At 38.5% G+C, this 15471-nt stretch overlaps 1 protein-coding gene across 6 annotated transcripts in view; it reads left to right on the forward strand.

Moving 5' to 3' along the window:
* Positions 1 to 15167, forward strand: part of ppp2r5cb (protein phosphatase 2, regulatory subunit B', gamma b) — a 53682-nt gene extending 38515 nt beyond the window's left edge. For 2 of the 6 annotated variants that reach the window (XM_041805240.1, XM_041805243.1), the window contains 12 exons: positions 26 to 136; positions 234 to 326; positions 411 to 541; positions 664 to 723; positions 871 to 979; positions 1067 to 1120; positions 2863 to 3033; positions 3121 to 3248; positions 3361 to 3462; positions 3670 to 3742; positions 4091 to 4207; positions 7633 to 10345. In XM_041805240.1, coding sequence (XP_041661174.1) covers positions 26 to 136; positions 234 to 326; positions 411 to 541; positions 664 to 723; positions 871 to 979; positions 1067 to 1120; positions 2863 to 3033; positions 3121 to 3248; positions 3361 to 3462; positions 3670 to 3742; positions 4091 to 4207; positions 7633 to 7767 — 1284 coding nt within the window. In that variant the 3' untranslated portion in view covers positions 7768 to 10345. Of the gene's footprint in view, positions 1 to 25; positions 137 to 233; positions 327 to 410; positions 542 to 663; positions 724 to 870; positions 980 to 1066; positions 1121 to 2862; positions 3034 to 3120; positions 3249 to 3360; positions 3463 to 3669; positions 3743 to 4090; positions 4241 to 4286; positions 5193 to 7632; positions 10346 to 10399; positions 10508 to 14507 lie in introns of those variants that run through there. The other 4 variants (XR_005992842.1, XR_005992843.1, XM_041805242.1 and 1 more) reach the window with 4 other exon arrangements.
* The last annotated feature ends 304 nt before the right edge of the window (positions 15168 to 15471 follow it).

Raw genomic sequence — 15471 nt, forward strand, 5'->3', positions numbered from 1 at the left:
TTGTTTCTTTCCTTCTTTCCTTCAGTTTGCTGTGAACATGTTTAGGACGTTGCCACCATCATCAAACCCCACAGGTGCGGAGTTTGACCCAGAGGAGGACGAGCCCACACTAGAGGCTGCATGGCCACATCTACAGGTACAGAACTCATACATAAACATCATAAAACAAATACAAATAAACCGATGCAACTGTTTTCTCTAAGGACTTTTAACCTCTTGTCTTCTTTCCACAGCTTGTTTATGAATTCTTCCTACGGTTCTTAGAGTCTCCAGACTTTCAACCAAACATAGCCAAAAAGTATATCGACCAGAAGTTTGTAATGCAGGTAGAGTAATTATGATAACGAAATGTATTTTTTCCTTTTGTTAAATTTCCTCTGAGTGTCTTAGTAACCTTTATGTTTTTTCAGCTCTTAGAACTGTTTGACAGTGAAGACCCCAGGGAAAGAGATTTTTTAAAGACCACTCTCCATCGCATCTACGGGAAGTTCCTGGGCCTGCGAGCGTACATTAGGAAACAGATTAATAACATATTTTATAGGTGAGTGACTACATCAGTTACATGCATTTGTTTTGTTTTTTTAATTATATTTTATTATTATTATTATACTTAGTGTTTGTCATAGTGCTGCTATGATGTATCACTATCTTTCTATATTTCAGGTTCATTTATGAGACTGAACATCATAATGGAATAGCAGAATTATTGGAAATATTAGGCAGGTAAGATGCTTTGGAAGGATTCATCAGTAAAGCTCTCCTGGTATGTTTTTTTTGGGGGGGTAACATTTTGGCATATTTATTCTAGGATACATTTTGTATAACTTGGTTGCTTTTTTCTGGTATTGACAAGCACTTTCCTCCGTACAGCATAATCAATGGATTTGCATTACCATTGAAAGAAGAGCACAAGATATTCCTTCTAAAGGTTCTACTACCATTACACAAAGTCAAGTCTCTAAGTGTTTATCACCCACAGGTAATGAATTTACCAGACTTCAGTTTTGTGTAGACAGTACGACAGTTTTCTCAGAAGTGGTAACTTCTGCTTGTTTCCTCTTTTCAGCTGGCCTACTGTGTGGTTCAGTTCTTAGAAAAGGATAGCACCCTCACAGAGCCGGTAAGATATAATATATAAATGTAGTTATGTTGTTAAAGTTACTGATGGAATTATCCTTCAGTATCCTGTCTGCTCAAGATAAGTAAATGGCTGGCTGAGCCCAAGTACTCCTTCTGCCAAAACCTAGTTTTAGTAGTAGTCTCATTGCAGTTGGAGTTTTAGAGCTGCTTTTTACTTTTACGCTGTCTTTAAAGTATCATTTGTAATATGTGAAAGTGTTTAAGAAGAGCAGGGGATTGTTATTTATCAAGATAAAAGAGGAGATGAGGGGAAGTTAAGTGTAGACTATTGGGTTTCTGCTTGATTTTATGAAAAGGAGAAAATAGAATTAAGCATGATCTGGTTTTTCCTTACAATTCTAATGGGTTATGTAAAAAATGATATTCAAAGTAAGTAATACATTTTAAATGTGAAAAGATAACAGCAGTTATCTTGTATGCACTTGTATGTGATACTGAAAAATCAAATAATATTGGTGCCTTTTCTGTGATGCTGCTCTGTATACATCCTGAATACAGGAAAATCTTGAAAAACACACTAAGCCCATCGTCTTTGCATCTTTGAAGCATTGGTATTTAAAGAGAGAGGGAGATACAAAAAAGTTTCAGTTCAAAATGAACCTCTTAATATTTTTGAAGTTGTGTTCCTGTTCTAGGGATACTCTTGAAAAAGTCACAATTTTTAGTGGATCATCTAAAAAAAGAACAAGTTTCAAACATCAGTAAAAAATAAAAAGCAAGCACAATTTGTACAATCTGAATAATTCAAGGTTCTCTAACTTAAAAGTGCAGCTTTTTGTGTGTCATAACACTGCTATGTGAAAGAAGGCAGTATATTTCTCACTAGAATGTGGAATTTCTAAATTAATGTACGATACACCAGGTATTATTCAAATTGGTCAAATGAGTTTTGTTAAGTTGCTTTTAGGTTGTTTGCATTAAATTTGCACGTTAGGTAAAATCATGATAAAATGCTATATAAGCAGTTTATACAATGGTATATTGGTGAGAAATAAATATGTAAAACTGTTTTCTTAGGGTATTATCAGTTGAACAATTAAATGGATGTTGCTGCCGCTGTAACTGTACAACTTGGATGGTGTCACCCCCACTGCTTTGTTTTTTTAGAGTATTAAATGTAACTTTTGGCTCTTTATGAGATGCTCAAATACCAGTATTTCTTAACATGTGAATTTGAAAGGACCACCACAGCTCTCTAATTAGCTTTGGGTTAAACTATGTCAAAGGACTTGTAGTTTCTTCCAAGGCTTTACCTCATTTCAATTTTATCAATCATTCAGAGAAAATTGTTTCTCAGATTTTTTCTTTTCAGTGTTTATTTAAGCATGTCACAGTTCTTTAGTCCCGTGTCTTAAAAACAGTGGGATCATCCAAAGTGTGCAGATGTCGCAAAGATATAAACACATGAATGTTGCATATAGTTATATATATTGTTAAACATGGAAAACTTTGTTAATCTTAAAAATCTTTTTTTTAAGAGTGTATCAGCCACAACAATTAACAGTACATTCAGCCCAGTTTTTGGTGTGCAATTGTTAGCCATACACACAAACTTGATAAAAGATACATTAAACCTTTGAAAAGAAACTTAAGAATTTAAGCAGCAGATATTTTTTGGGACCACCAATGTACAATTAGTAATGTATCAGGCAGAATATCAAGAGTCAAATGTCCCATTTTTCACCTCTTTTATTTATCAAGCGTCTTGCATGCTTTCTGTAGACGGTGATGGCTTTGTTAAAGTATTGGCCAAAGACTCACAGTCCAAAAGAGGTGATGTTCCTCAATGAGCTGGAGGAGATCCTAGACGTCATCGAGCCATCAGAGTTTGTCAAAGTCATGGAGCCTCTCTTCAGACAGCTGGCCAAGTGTGTGTCCAGCCCGCACTTTCAGGTCTGACGTTCATCCCTCTGCATGTGTTTTATGATTTATTGTGTTTAAGTATCTCTGTAACCCTGTTATGACTTCATGTGTCACTAGGTGGCAGAACGAGCTCTGTACTACTGGAATAATGAGTACATAATGAGCCTCATTAGTGACAATGCTGCCAAGATCCTGCCCATCATGTTCCCCGCCCTCTACCGCAACTCCAAGACCCACTGGAACAAGTAAGCCACAAACCTAGGCTGTAGCTAAGGCTTATCCATATTACTTGTGTCATGATAAGGGGTTTGATACCAAAAACGGAAACGTAAGTGAGCATCTAATCTTTGTCTGCAGGACGATCCATGGGTTAATCTACAACGCTCTGAAACTCTTCATGGAGATGAACCAGAAGTTGTTTGACGACTGCACCCAGCAGTTCAGAGCCGAGAAGAGCAAGTAGGTTAAAAGACATCAAATCTGAGTTTCCAGTGCAGCTACGGCTTTTGTGGTCTGTAACATAGTCACAAAAGTCATAGTAAATATTCGTACATTATTCAGAATGGATATCATAATAATTTATGAACTCCTTGAAGATTAAAAATAAGTGATTTTGTTCCCCTTTGATTTAGTCTCTAATGATTCACTCTGTGTTGTTTGTCACAGAGAAAAGGCCAAATGGAAAGAGAGAGAGGAAGCGTGGTTGAAGATTGAAAATCTTGCAAAATCTAACCCACAGGTGAGCAAAGAGCTTTCATTTCATTATGTGTTGATTCTGTTAATAAATGTCAGTGGCTGATGTTGTTGTCAACGATTTTCTCAGTACAGTTTCATGTGCAAGTGGTTCAGTGATTGTCAGTGTGTTTGTAAAGTGCACCTTCAGAGGTAATAAGGTTATAGATAGAGAATCTTCATGCATGTAGATGGTGGAATGCTAGTAAAAATGTTTATAATGCTGAAATGAATGTGTATATAAATCTTCTTTCCCAAGGTTGGTTGTATTTGGATGTATGAAGCAGCACTCATACTAATTATCTCAGTAACGTGTTTCTTTGACAATAGTTTTTTCTCCTTTTTTGCCGCCCAGTTTCTGATGCACATTGACACTGCGGGTCTAGACGGTCCAATTGACATGGAGACTGACGGACCGCTGCTTGATGATGTCAGCCTGCTCAAGAAAACTGTAGAAGAAGAAGCCACACAGGTCAGGAGTAGAGGATTAAAGGGGTGTTGATGTGTAAGATCGCAGATATACTTACTTTTACAACTTACGTTCATTACAGCTGTGTCATGAGGAGGAAACTTGGCTGTATACAACTACCTGATGTGTGGGATGTAAACTACAAACATGGAAACACTAACAAAATAAACAGCATTGTGCACAGTCAAAGCATCAAACCATTAGGCTTTTACTTTTTATGTAGTTAATAGAAAGTGTATCATCAGCCTAAGGCAGGGATTTGTGGATGTACCTTTGTACCCTGCTGTTAATTGTTAGTTATGAGCAACATAGCTATGATTTTATGTTTATGAGTCTGTTCTTGCTAACCAGCAGTCAGACCATTGCTTAACCTAACCACAACATGGTTAAGATTTTGATTAACTTAGCCAGCCCTGGTGTTAAATCAGGTGAATCTTGAACATAAAACGTTAAAGGGTGTATAGGACTTGAGGATAAAAAACCACAGCCTTCTTTATTGCACAATCCATATCTCTTGTTAAAACTTGTCTGTTCCAATGTGTGAGTTTGCTGCTTGGATTCTCTTGGTGTTTACACATACTGTATATACATAACTAAAGTATGCTTGAAAACCAGTTATAGTATGTGCATGCATGTCTGATTCTGAGTAAGAGCACCACCTGAAAAAAGGCAGCCAATGACAGGCTTGGATGTACCATCTACATCCAGGGGTCAGAATAAGTCAAAGTGAATCCACGAGACATGGATGTGTTGAGGCAAAATTTTCAACACACGAATAAACAAGCCAAATTGTGTTTGAAACCAGCTTTGACTTGAACTGTTAAGGCTGTTTATGTTGCACAGGATGCAGATGAGACAGAGTTTAAGCAGGAAGATTTAATGTTTAAAAGAGAAATGTGTAGAGTTGCAGGTGAATCCTGGATCAAATAACATAACACACCCCCTAAAGTTGACCATTGTGAGTGCATTCTGCACTTTTGTTTAAATGACCAAACTTAAAACCTCTGTCCAGCTCTGTCCTCTGTCCAGAGCATCATGTTCTTTCATTCTTTGGGAACTAGAGCCCAAAAGTCTGGGCTACTACTTTGAGCCCTCTGACACAGACACAGATGATGGGTAGATCTTTGGCTTAGGCTTGAGAACACACATAAACACAAAATATAATGACTTAAGCATTACTTTACTCCAACAAAATGTAATATTCATCCATAACTGAAGTGGTTTCATCCACTTTCCTCTATTCTAATCATATTGAAAAAGTGAGATCAGAGCTGCGTGATTCTTAAGGCCATTTAGAGAACAAGCAGGTAACTTTACAGAGGAAAAAGGCAGCAGCACAAAAATTCAACATGACAGTGATCAGATAATGATGCAGAGAAAAATAGTGTCTTAATCACTATAAACTCCAGCTGTGAGGCTCATAATGCCAAAGACCATCATTATTGGTAAAATGATTCTATATGATAAAATTAAAGTGGTAGAAAAAGGGTCGAGGTAATTGACATAAGAATAAAACTACAATGTTAAGTTGCTATGTATAAAGTAGACGTCCATTCAAAAGTATATTGACATAATAGTAGCATAGTTTTAGGAAAAAAAACTATGTGTCTTCATCACATGTAAAGTTTCCTATCACAAAAAACGACTCAAAATAGAATTTAATACTTTATAATATTAAAGTAACTAATGTATATGCTACATATAGTCAGCTCTTTAGCTTAAATTCATATAAAGACAGGGTTGATTTTAATTATTTTAACCTGCTGGATAGTGGGTAATTACCCAGCATCACTTTAAAATGATATCTTAATGTTGCTAGAATTTCCTAATGTGATTACTAAAGTAAAGTTACCTAATCAGCTGTAGTGGAGCTGAATGTAAATTAGTAGAAAAAGGGACAATATTAAAGTAAATAATTTGTGCCTCAAAAATGTACTGTAGTACTTTTAAAATTTACATATTTACCTGCACCAGGTATTTTATAAAACTTTGTTTCTTTTGTTATTTGACCGAATGTGAGGTTGGTGTCATCAGGCAGGTAAAGGTGCTGATCTGAGGGAGGCAAGCAAACATGAAAATCTAAAAATCAAGAAAAAGATGATAATGTTAATGATTAAAACAAATTAAAGTATTTACCTCTTTATGAGGGAATAAAGTTCATTGTTCTACAACAGAGCAGCCCAACTAAACGTAGTTAGCATTGACAAAATAAGTTTATAATAATAAAATGATATTAAATAAAATAACTGAAAATAGCTTCAAAGTAGCATTGCTACTTTTGCGCTGTTGCTGTGGCTTCGCTTGCCACAATTCGGCAGGGTGTAGCTTTAGCTATTTATTTTAAAGAATATCTTGTAGCTTAGCTCACTACATTTTTTTAATTAGCTAGACCAACTCTGCTTTTTGGGAATGCATTTCAGAGGACTATGTGCTAAATGGCCAGTTAATGTTGTACCAGAATATTTACATGTAAGAAACCTATGCAGAGTTTAAATCACGTTTTCTATGGCTCTGTCTGCGGGCACTACTTGATGGCTGCAGCACAGAGACCTGTTGCCGATATACTGTTGAGGTTTATTCAACCAAATCACACATGGAATACTTGTTATTCCTAGATCAATGACAAAGTGTCATTGTGGTCAATAAAGATACTGCTTATAAATCCCTGTGCAGATTTTAAGCAAAATGGAAGCAGCAATAAGTGAGGATATGCACCATTGACATGCACATAAAACAGCCTTTCTTTCTTTTTTTTTGCATATCTTTATCACAAAGGTGACAGAAAACAATCAGAAATGCAATGTTGTACATTATCCACAACATGGTGTAGACTTATCCTCTCAGACTTTGTTAAATGGTGCTTTAACAACTGAAGATCTAGTCTCTAAACACAAGCTTGTTTGTCTAACGCTGCATGTGATGTAGGGGCAGTCAGTGAAAAACATAACGTTACACACACACATACATAGTGTACATTAAATTAATGATTTTTCTCCTTAAACCCTTGCTGCTGTAGAATCCACCTTGAGCACCTAAGAATGTAATGCACAAAAAAGGGTAATTAAAAACAAATAAAAAACTGCAGCCAGGCCAGAACTGAACTGAAAACCATAGCATTGGTAAATGATACTGTGTTGCATCCCTTGTATTAACATTACAACATTACATTTAGACTATTGCTCTGACTCAGAGAATGCAGCATTGGATAAAATTGTGTTCTCCGATTTTCCTGTATTTTTCTTTAATCTGATTATTAAAAACTAACAGGATTGCAACTGCTGATAAACTGGGATCGTTTTAGAACAAAATACTTCGTCTTATTTTTTTCAAAAATTTCAAGTCCTCCTCTTTTTAAGCTAGGTCATGTTAGAACTTCTGTTTCCATCTAAAATTGTGTTTATCTTGAACCCTTGTCTCCACACATCCAGATCTTAAAAGATCAGCGAAAGGAGCGCCCGTTGATGCGGAGGAAATCAGAACTCCCCAAGGACATCTGCACCGTCACAGCGTTGGAGTTACACAGGAGGGCCGAGGAAATGTTGACGACACATGACGGCCACTAGGAGAACCCACCCCAAATCTACCCAAAACCAGCAGCATCCACAGAGGAACCACAGCCTACAGAGGCCAGCACAACAACAACAACAACAACAACAACAACAACAACAACAAAACAACTCTGGTATCTCAGTCCAGTCTAGCACAAACACAGAACTGAACTGTCCCAGCTCCACATGACACAGAAAATGTCTACAGTCGCACACTTAAGCCTGTTTGGGCTTGGTAGGGACAAAGAGGTGCTGGATGGTCCTCCATGACCACGACATGCATCACACCCCGAACTTCACTCAAGAAACTGTTGTTGTCATCTCTTTCCTCCCCCATTTCTCTGATTTCCTTTACATGTTGTGTTTCTTGGGGTGCTGTGCTGCCCCCCTCTGGTCATTTCTCTCAGGTGTTCTGTTCTTTGTGAGTATGTGTGAGTGTGAGCTGTCTTCTCTTCTTGCCTCTTCTTTATAGATGTCATGTGTTTGTATGTTTAATATGAGTACCCTCCACAGAGGAAACCTTTGGTTTGATTTGTTAAAAAAAAAAAGGATCAGTTTCTGAGACAATATCAGTTTCTATATATTGAAAATTAGCTATTTTTCTCATTACATTGGACCAGGACAGCTGTTTCTACTTTTTCCTACATGGTATATTTGAAGCTCTTCTACTTCCTATGCTATCCACAAAACTGTTCTGTTTGAAAATTACTTAATTCACATTTAACCCTAGTAGATTTATAATCATTCTGTGAATCAGGACAGGGTCGTCTGGATTAAAAAGTTTTCATCACGCAGTGCTGGCAGATTTATGTCACCGTTTAAAGTTAAGTTTAGTGCCAACTTCTCTCATTAGTTGAACCCCTCTCTGAAAATAACATTTGATTTGTGTAGGCAATAATATCAGACAGGTTGCAGTGTGTGTCGACAGCTTGAATGTTGAGGTGGTTTGTTATTTCAAGTGTGGATTAGTCATTTGGATGAGTCCAGCCTGTTACATGGGACATGGTTGTTTGAACATTTTTGTTCGTCCTTTCACCTCCAGCCATGGTAGGAGCTTATTAAACATGATGATTAGTATTCATACATGTGAGGCTTTTTGTAGGGCAGAGATGTATTTGCTCGTCTTGGATTTCCACGATGTTGCTGTATGTTGAGAGAATTCAAACAAGGGGCAGAAACTTTGCTGAAAAGCGATCACTTTCTTCGCTTTTTTCTACTCTTCTCAAGCAAGACCCTTTTATTTATAAAACACTTGTTCGAGATTAGACTGCTTATTATGCGAGGTGTGTTTGGTTTGAAGAGGTCGAACATGAGCCTTTCTTTTCACAGTGCCTTTTATAGTCTAAAGGGGAAAATTGCTCAACAGAGAATCGAGTAGCAGCATGAGCTGAAATGCCAGATCATTGAAAAAGAAAAATGTTACCTTTGTTTCCAAAAACAGATTTTTTTTTTTTTTTTTTTTTTTTTTAGAAGAGAAGCAGAGTGGTCGCCCCAAACCACTTTAGCAATGAAGCACTTCCTGATAAAACTTGAAAGAAAATAGAAACACAACTGAAAAACAAACTAGTAAAAGATTTGAAATCCGTGATGCTGTCTGTCGTGGTGTGCGGGGTCACCTCCTTTGGGTGCCTGTCGATAAGCGCTAGCCTCCACAGGAGAGGAAATCACCTCCCATTGTGATTTTTCTGTTCTGTGCCCCCCTCTGTCCCATTCCACTTTCTATTTGTGACATTGTTTGACCCCTCTGCCCAGACGTGCACTCTGGCTGTGAAGCCCCGGCATTTGGAGAAATCCTACTCCCCCCATAGGGCCCGTTGTTTGGACATCTGTTTGATCTGCTTCTGGATGCTTGTGAGTTCTTTTTGTTGTGGTTTTATTCTTCCTTTGCCTGCAGAACCTCTCGTCAGTGTTTCAACTGAATGTGCAAACTGTAAATATTACTGCTGTCACGTTGTTACGTTTTCTCTATGTTTTGTCTTGAAGAACAACATTCACTAAAGGATTTCTCAGACACCTCTTCCCCTTCTACCTTGGATTTGATGAGAAGAAAACAATGGTTGGTCGTCACACAGGAGTGTCCCATAGGTGACTGTTGTTCTTCTTGAAATGGCTTTAATATTGGCTTCTTTGGAGCTCTCTTCATTTTACATAAGCTTTGTTTTCTTTGTAAAAAAAAAAAAAAAAAGAACTGTCTTTTAGTATCAGCTCACACTAAAAGGCTTCATCTAATATTGTACATATAATGTACTTTTATTTTATGTTTTAACTATTATTAAATGGTAGATTTCATATTTTGTACAAAATACTCAGTGTACAGAAACAGAGGTTATTAGCAACTGCAGACAGTTGGTATGTGGCACAGACTTCAACACGTGACGACTTTCATTTAGAAACCACCTAGAATTTGGATAGTTTTCTATCTATTTGTAATCTGGCATATTCTCCATTATTTTGTTCTTCATCTCCGGACATGTGTTGAGATTCCACATACATAAGCTTTTTATGTGTGCTTTTATCCAAATCTCCAGTGGTGTACATCTATCTATATACAGCAAATAAAGAGAACATGTGAGTTTTATATTTTCATCCTAAAAAAAAAAACTGTTGAATGAGTCTTCATTTCTCATGTCTTTTTTCCCCTCTGCAGATGAGCACAGCAAATGTCTTTCTGGGGAAGTGGCATGAAGCTGCTCTCATCTGTGTTGTCAGGTTAGCATCAGTTTTCACATCAGAAGAGAGGAGCTGTAGAGGACAGGTGATCATTTGGCACACACTCAAAAAGCCTGATGTGTTTCTTGTGTATAATGTAGGATGTCATTACAAGGCTAAACTTTGAATATACAAGTTAAAGTTTGTAGAAAGTAGACACACTTCCCATTGGATGTTTTTCAGTTTCACTAATTTTAAAAATCATTCATGGTCAATATAATTTGGTTTTAAAGTCATAGTAAAAACACATTTTTCCAAAGTAATGTCAATTGAATAAGTATTTAAGGTAAAATAAACGATTGCATAAATATTCAACTCCTTGAAAGTGTTATGAATGCAACTTAGACAACCCCAATTAATGGAGTTGCGGTCACTGCATCCAAACATGAAAACACAACCTTGAGCTGAGCAGTAAACCACAGGAGAATAAATGGCAGCTGTGTGTACCTGGTGTGACGTCTGGACCTCGACCATGGCGTCCTTCCTTGGTTACCTGACAAGCACAGTCTTTGGCTCCCACAAGCTGCCAGCCTCGTCTGGTTGGTTTCGTTCAGGTTTTGTTGTGTGGTGGTGGAGAGATGGTGGAAACGGTGGTGCAGGTTCAAAAACACATGGGGTGAACTCATGCAGCCAAGCGAGCACAGTGCGGGCCGAACTACCCAACTTCACATGTTTGTCCATCAGATGTAAGAGTGAAGTAGTCCTTTACGGCGTCTCTATAGCATGGCTCTGCAGCTGCTGCGAATCCCCGCTGCTCTCTGTACAGGTGTCCCCAATTTCACAATCAACCAGTTTTCAAACACACAGACCAGAAGTGACGTCTCCCAACACTGACCTGTGTCGCTGGGATTTGTAGTCTTTATTTCCCAGGCTTTACCCAACAATGTATTTACACACAGGTGCTGCATCTCTGTTTAATACCAGCCCATAGTTTCAGGGGAAAAGAAAGTGAGAAAGAGAAAAGACCCAAAACCTATCCCTAACAAAAGTGACTGACCTAATTCAACAGAGGTCCAGCCAACTGGTTGGTGCCAATAATCTCACAGTTAGTGAAGTGGGGATAATCTGAGTGCAGTGGACGTGTCTCAAGTGTTTGTAGTATGAAGACACCTGTGTCAGCACAGGTCCAGTCACTGATTAGTCTGTTCCTGTCTACCACTACACCATGAAGACAGAGGAGCACTCCAAGCAACTCAGAGAAAAGGTTATTGAAAAGTATAAATCAGGAGAAACAAAAAAATGTCCAAGTCCCTGAACATCCCCCAGAGTTCATTTAAATCCATTATCAAGAAATGGAACAATTAAAGCGTGTGTAAGTTTGCCTAGATGAGGCTGTCCTCACAGACTGAGCTTAGATGGGAGAGAGACTGCATTAAACAACTGTTGTACAGGTTCTTTACCAGTCAAAGCTTCATGGAAGAGTGGCAAAGAGAAAACTTCTGTTGAAGAAAACTCATTAAATCTGGACTAGAGTTCACCAAAAGGCATATAGGAGACTCCATGGTCAAGTGGGAGATAATTGTTTGGTCTGATGAGACCAAAATGGTGCTCTTTGACCATCAGACAAGACGTTATATTTGCCAAACATCAAACAGCACATCACCACAAACACACCATCCCCACTATAAGGCACGGTGGTGGCAGCATCATGCCGTTCAGGATGCTGGCCTTGGAAGTCTTATAAAGGTGGAGGGTAAAAGGGATACGTCAAAATATAAGAAATCTTGGAGGACAATGTAATTCAGCATGAGAACTATGGCTTGGAAGAAGATTTATTCTGCGGTAATACAATGACCCGAAGCAGACAGCAAATGCTTCACGGAAATGGTTTTAAGACCACAAGGGGAATGTTCTGGAGTGGCCGAGTCAAAGCCCAGACCTCAATCCAATAGTGAATTTGGTGCTGCCCTGGAAAAGAACTGTTTATGCCTGATCCCAGCCTCACAGAGCTTGAGCAGTTTTGCAAAGGAAAAGTGGAGTGAAATTGCTTTGTCCAGATGTGCAAGCCTGACGGAGACCTATCCACACAGACTCAGTGCTGTGATTGCAACCAAAGGTGACTAAATACTAACTTTAACAGGGTTAATATTTATGCAGTCGCTTATTTTACGTTAGATATTTTTAATTTAATTGACATAACTTTCAACTTTGTTGAAATCTGCTCTCACTTTGGCATTAAAGAGTTTTTTTGTTTGTTTTTCTTTATCAAAAAGCCAAATAACATTGACCATGATTGATTTATAACATCAATAGTAAGATAAAACATCCAAGGGAGTGAAAACTTGTTTACAGACATTGTACCTGTACGGAGGCATTATTGGGAAGTTTCTGTGTCTTATTACCAAAATTTCCAGCAAAGAGCTGTACCCAGTCTAAGTTGTACAAATATGTTGTCTTTGATATGTACTTGTGCAATATACACTCATCGATCTTTTTATTAGGTACACCTGTGCACCTGCTAATTAGCGCAAATATCTAATCAACCAGCCACATGACTGCAGCCGATGCATAGTAGGCATGCAGACACAGCCTAGATGATCTAATGAAGTTCACAGGGAGCATCAGTTTGCTGGATAGCTCAGCCCACTGACCAGGAGATTGGTGGTTTGAATCCCCGTCAGTATAGATTGACCACTTTTTTTTTGTAAGTACATGCCTTTGCTGCCACCTGCTGGACAAAACTGGTAATCATCCAGTACTGTTAAAGTCCAGATGATTCATGCGTGGAGGTTTATTTTAATCACAAATATGCTTGATCACTGCAGTGTTGAGTTACTCATTTTACTGCATCATATCAACAAAAATGTGCTGATAAAACACAGTGGAAAATTGTGCATGGCTTTCACGAGCTTTGAGCCTTTCCTGTTTTATTAGAAACATTATAGTTAGGAGTTTAAAGAGCTTGTGTGGGTTTATAACTTAAGTTTGACTAAAAAAAAATGCAAATCAGTGTCACATTTTTTTGTCATTTAACAAATGAATCAACCTTGGCTCTCATTTGCTTTTTTACACCTTAAACTGCTTGTACTTCTATAACATAGATGTTTATTGTGTCATCTGTCAGATAATTCCTCAGTATTTCCAGAATATTCAGCCTGGTTGCTGTTTGCCTGAATGCTGTCGTACATTGTTTCTTATTTTAACAGGCTGTTTGCTTTCATGCTGCAGTGTTGAATCAGGACACACTGAGACTTAATTCATACATTACTGACTAAACTGGCATTGATATCCTGCCTTGATTTATAATCTCTGATATTTTCAAATGGCATAATTTGAAGGACACTGCATGCTTTCTTTTAGAGATGTTGCTAGGTGCTGCCATCAGCCATTCAGAGTTGCCCTAACACTGGCTCGTCTGAGGTCACTTAAGTTCCTCTATTCATATGAAGACAACAGTGAGGATTGGCACCCACCCACCCTCTTGTGTCTAGCACCCCTGCTGCGATCTGCACTGAACCCAATTGAACCTCTGAGGGTTTGGGAAATAAATACACTTTCACATTTTTAACTGCCTCTAAAGCCCAAATGTGGGTGCTGCTGCTGCTGCTGCTGCTGCTGCTGCTGAGATGACGATGACAACACACATTGCAATCACTGATTTGTCTCTTTGGGAATATAAATGTTTTATTGCTGTGTACTTTAATTTGTCAGATTCTTCCTGAGCAGATACCGCAGATTTTTTTTTTATCAGGGTCAGATATAAACATATGCGTTTGTTGTAAGAGAACTAAATATTGCCGAATAATAGCCTTTGTGCATAAATGACTGCCCTAATGAGGATGCAAATTATCTCCCACAGAAAACCCAATTTGCCTCATTATCGACACATTGTACCCCAATTATCTAAAAGGACATATTCCTCTGGGCTTGATGCGCCAAAATCAAAATACGTCAGTGGTTTTTGTGCGTGGTTAAAAGACTCTGTGTATCTCCCACTGCTCAGATGAGGTCACTTAAGTTCATTGTTTTTGCCTGCAGTCAGAGAGCTCCGCTGTCGCTCCCAACTTTAACTCTGTGTTGCTTCTTCTCTTTCTTTTTTTGATCAGGATGTTCTGACAGCCTTCTTTAACTGTCAGTGTTCAAATCTTCCTGAGCAAACCCCCCCCCTGGTCTCAGCCAAGAATAAAAAAACATCTTGTCACGACAGGAGATGTCAGAACCTATTGCCATGGAAACAGTGCTCAAAAGTTTGGAGCGTCGACCCCCCTTGTGACTACATCCAATCAGATTTTAGGAAAAGCTTTCAGCGCAGCATTACTTTAGTCTGAAGAGTGGTGTGGGTACATCTGTGTGGACCCAGTTCTGTTTGTGTGGTAATGTTTGTGAGGAGTGGGAGCCAGAAAGTGACTCATCACACCACCCCGGGGGTCTGAGATCCGACTCAGCTCCATGGTCTCCTGCCCACCTCTCCATCCTTTCTCTCACACTGAACCTCCGTATCACCCAAAGTCCTCCTGTATAAAAAAGTGTCGAGTCACGCCTCGCACCTCAGCTGCTCCCCCCTTCTCCCGAGGACAGACGGCTGGGGTGCAGCCCAGTCCTACTTTCTTTGATGCTTGACACTCGGCTTCAAAGTCCTCAGCATCAAAGCCTGGGACTTGGGATCAGACCCAGGAGCGACCCGACATCCTGCCTTACAAGCACACAAGAAAGACACAGAATAGAGCTGTTTCTTCTTTAGATCATTCCGGATGTTGCAAGGCCGATCTTCTTAACATGGGACAAGACAACAAGACAAAGAAGGTAAAAGTAACTTAGGGACTTTCAAAGTGATCTTAAAAGGTGGTGCAGGTTTCCCATAATAAATACAACATATAGCACAGGCCACTATCTAAAAAAATATCTGGAGTAATATGTTACAAAGTTCATTTCAAAAAAGAGAGGGAAAGTAAATAGAGTTTATTTAGTATGCTGACTATTGTGTTATGGTAAGCATGTTAGTATCAGTGTTCACAAATGCAGACTGTATAATACATTCATGTGGTATATATGTTTTTAATTAAAAAGAAA

This window comes from Cheilinus undulatus, linkage group 14 (assembly GCF_018320785.1).
Source record: "Cheilinus undulatus linkage group 14, ASM1832078v1, whole genome shotgun sequence".
NCBI lineage: Eukaryota > Metazoa > Chordata > Actinopteri > Labriformes > Labridae > Cheilinus > Cheilinus undulatus.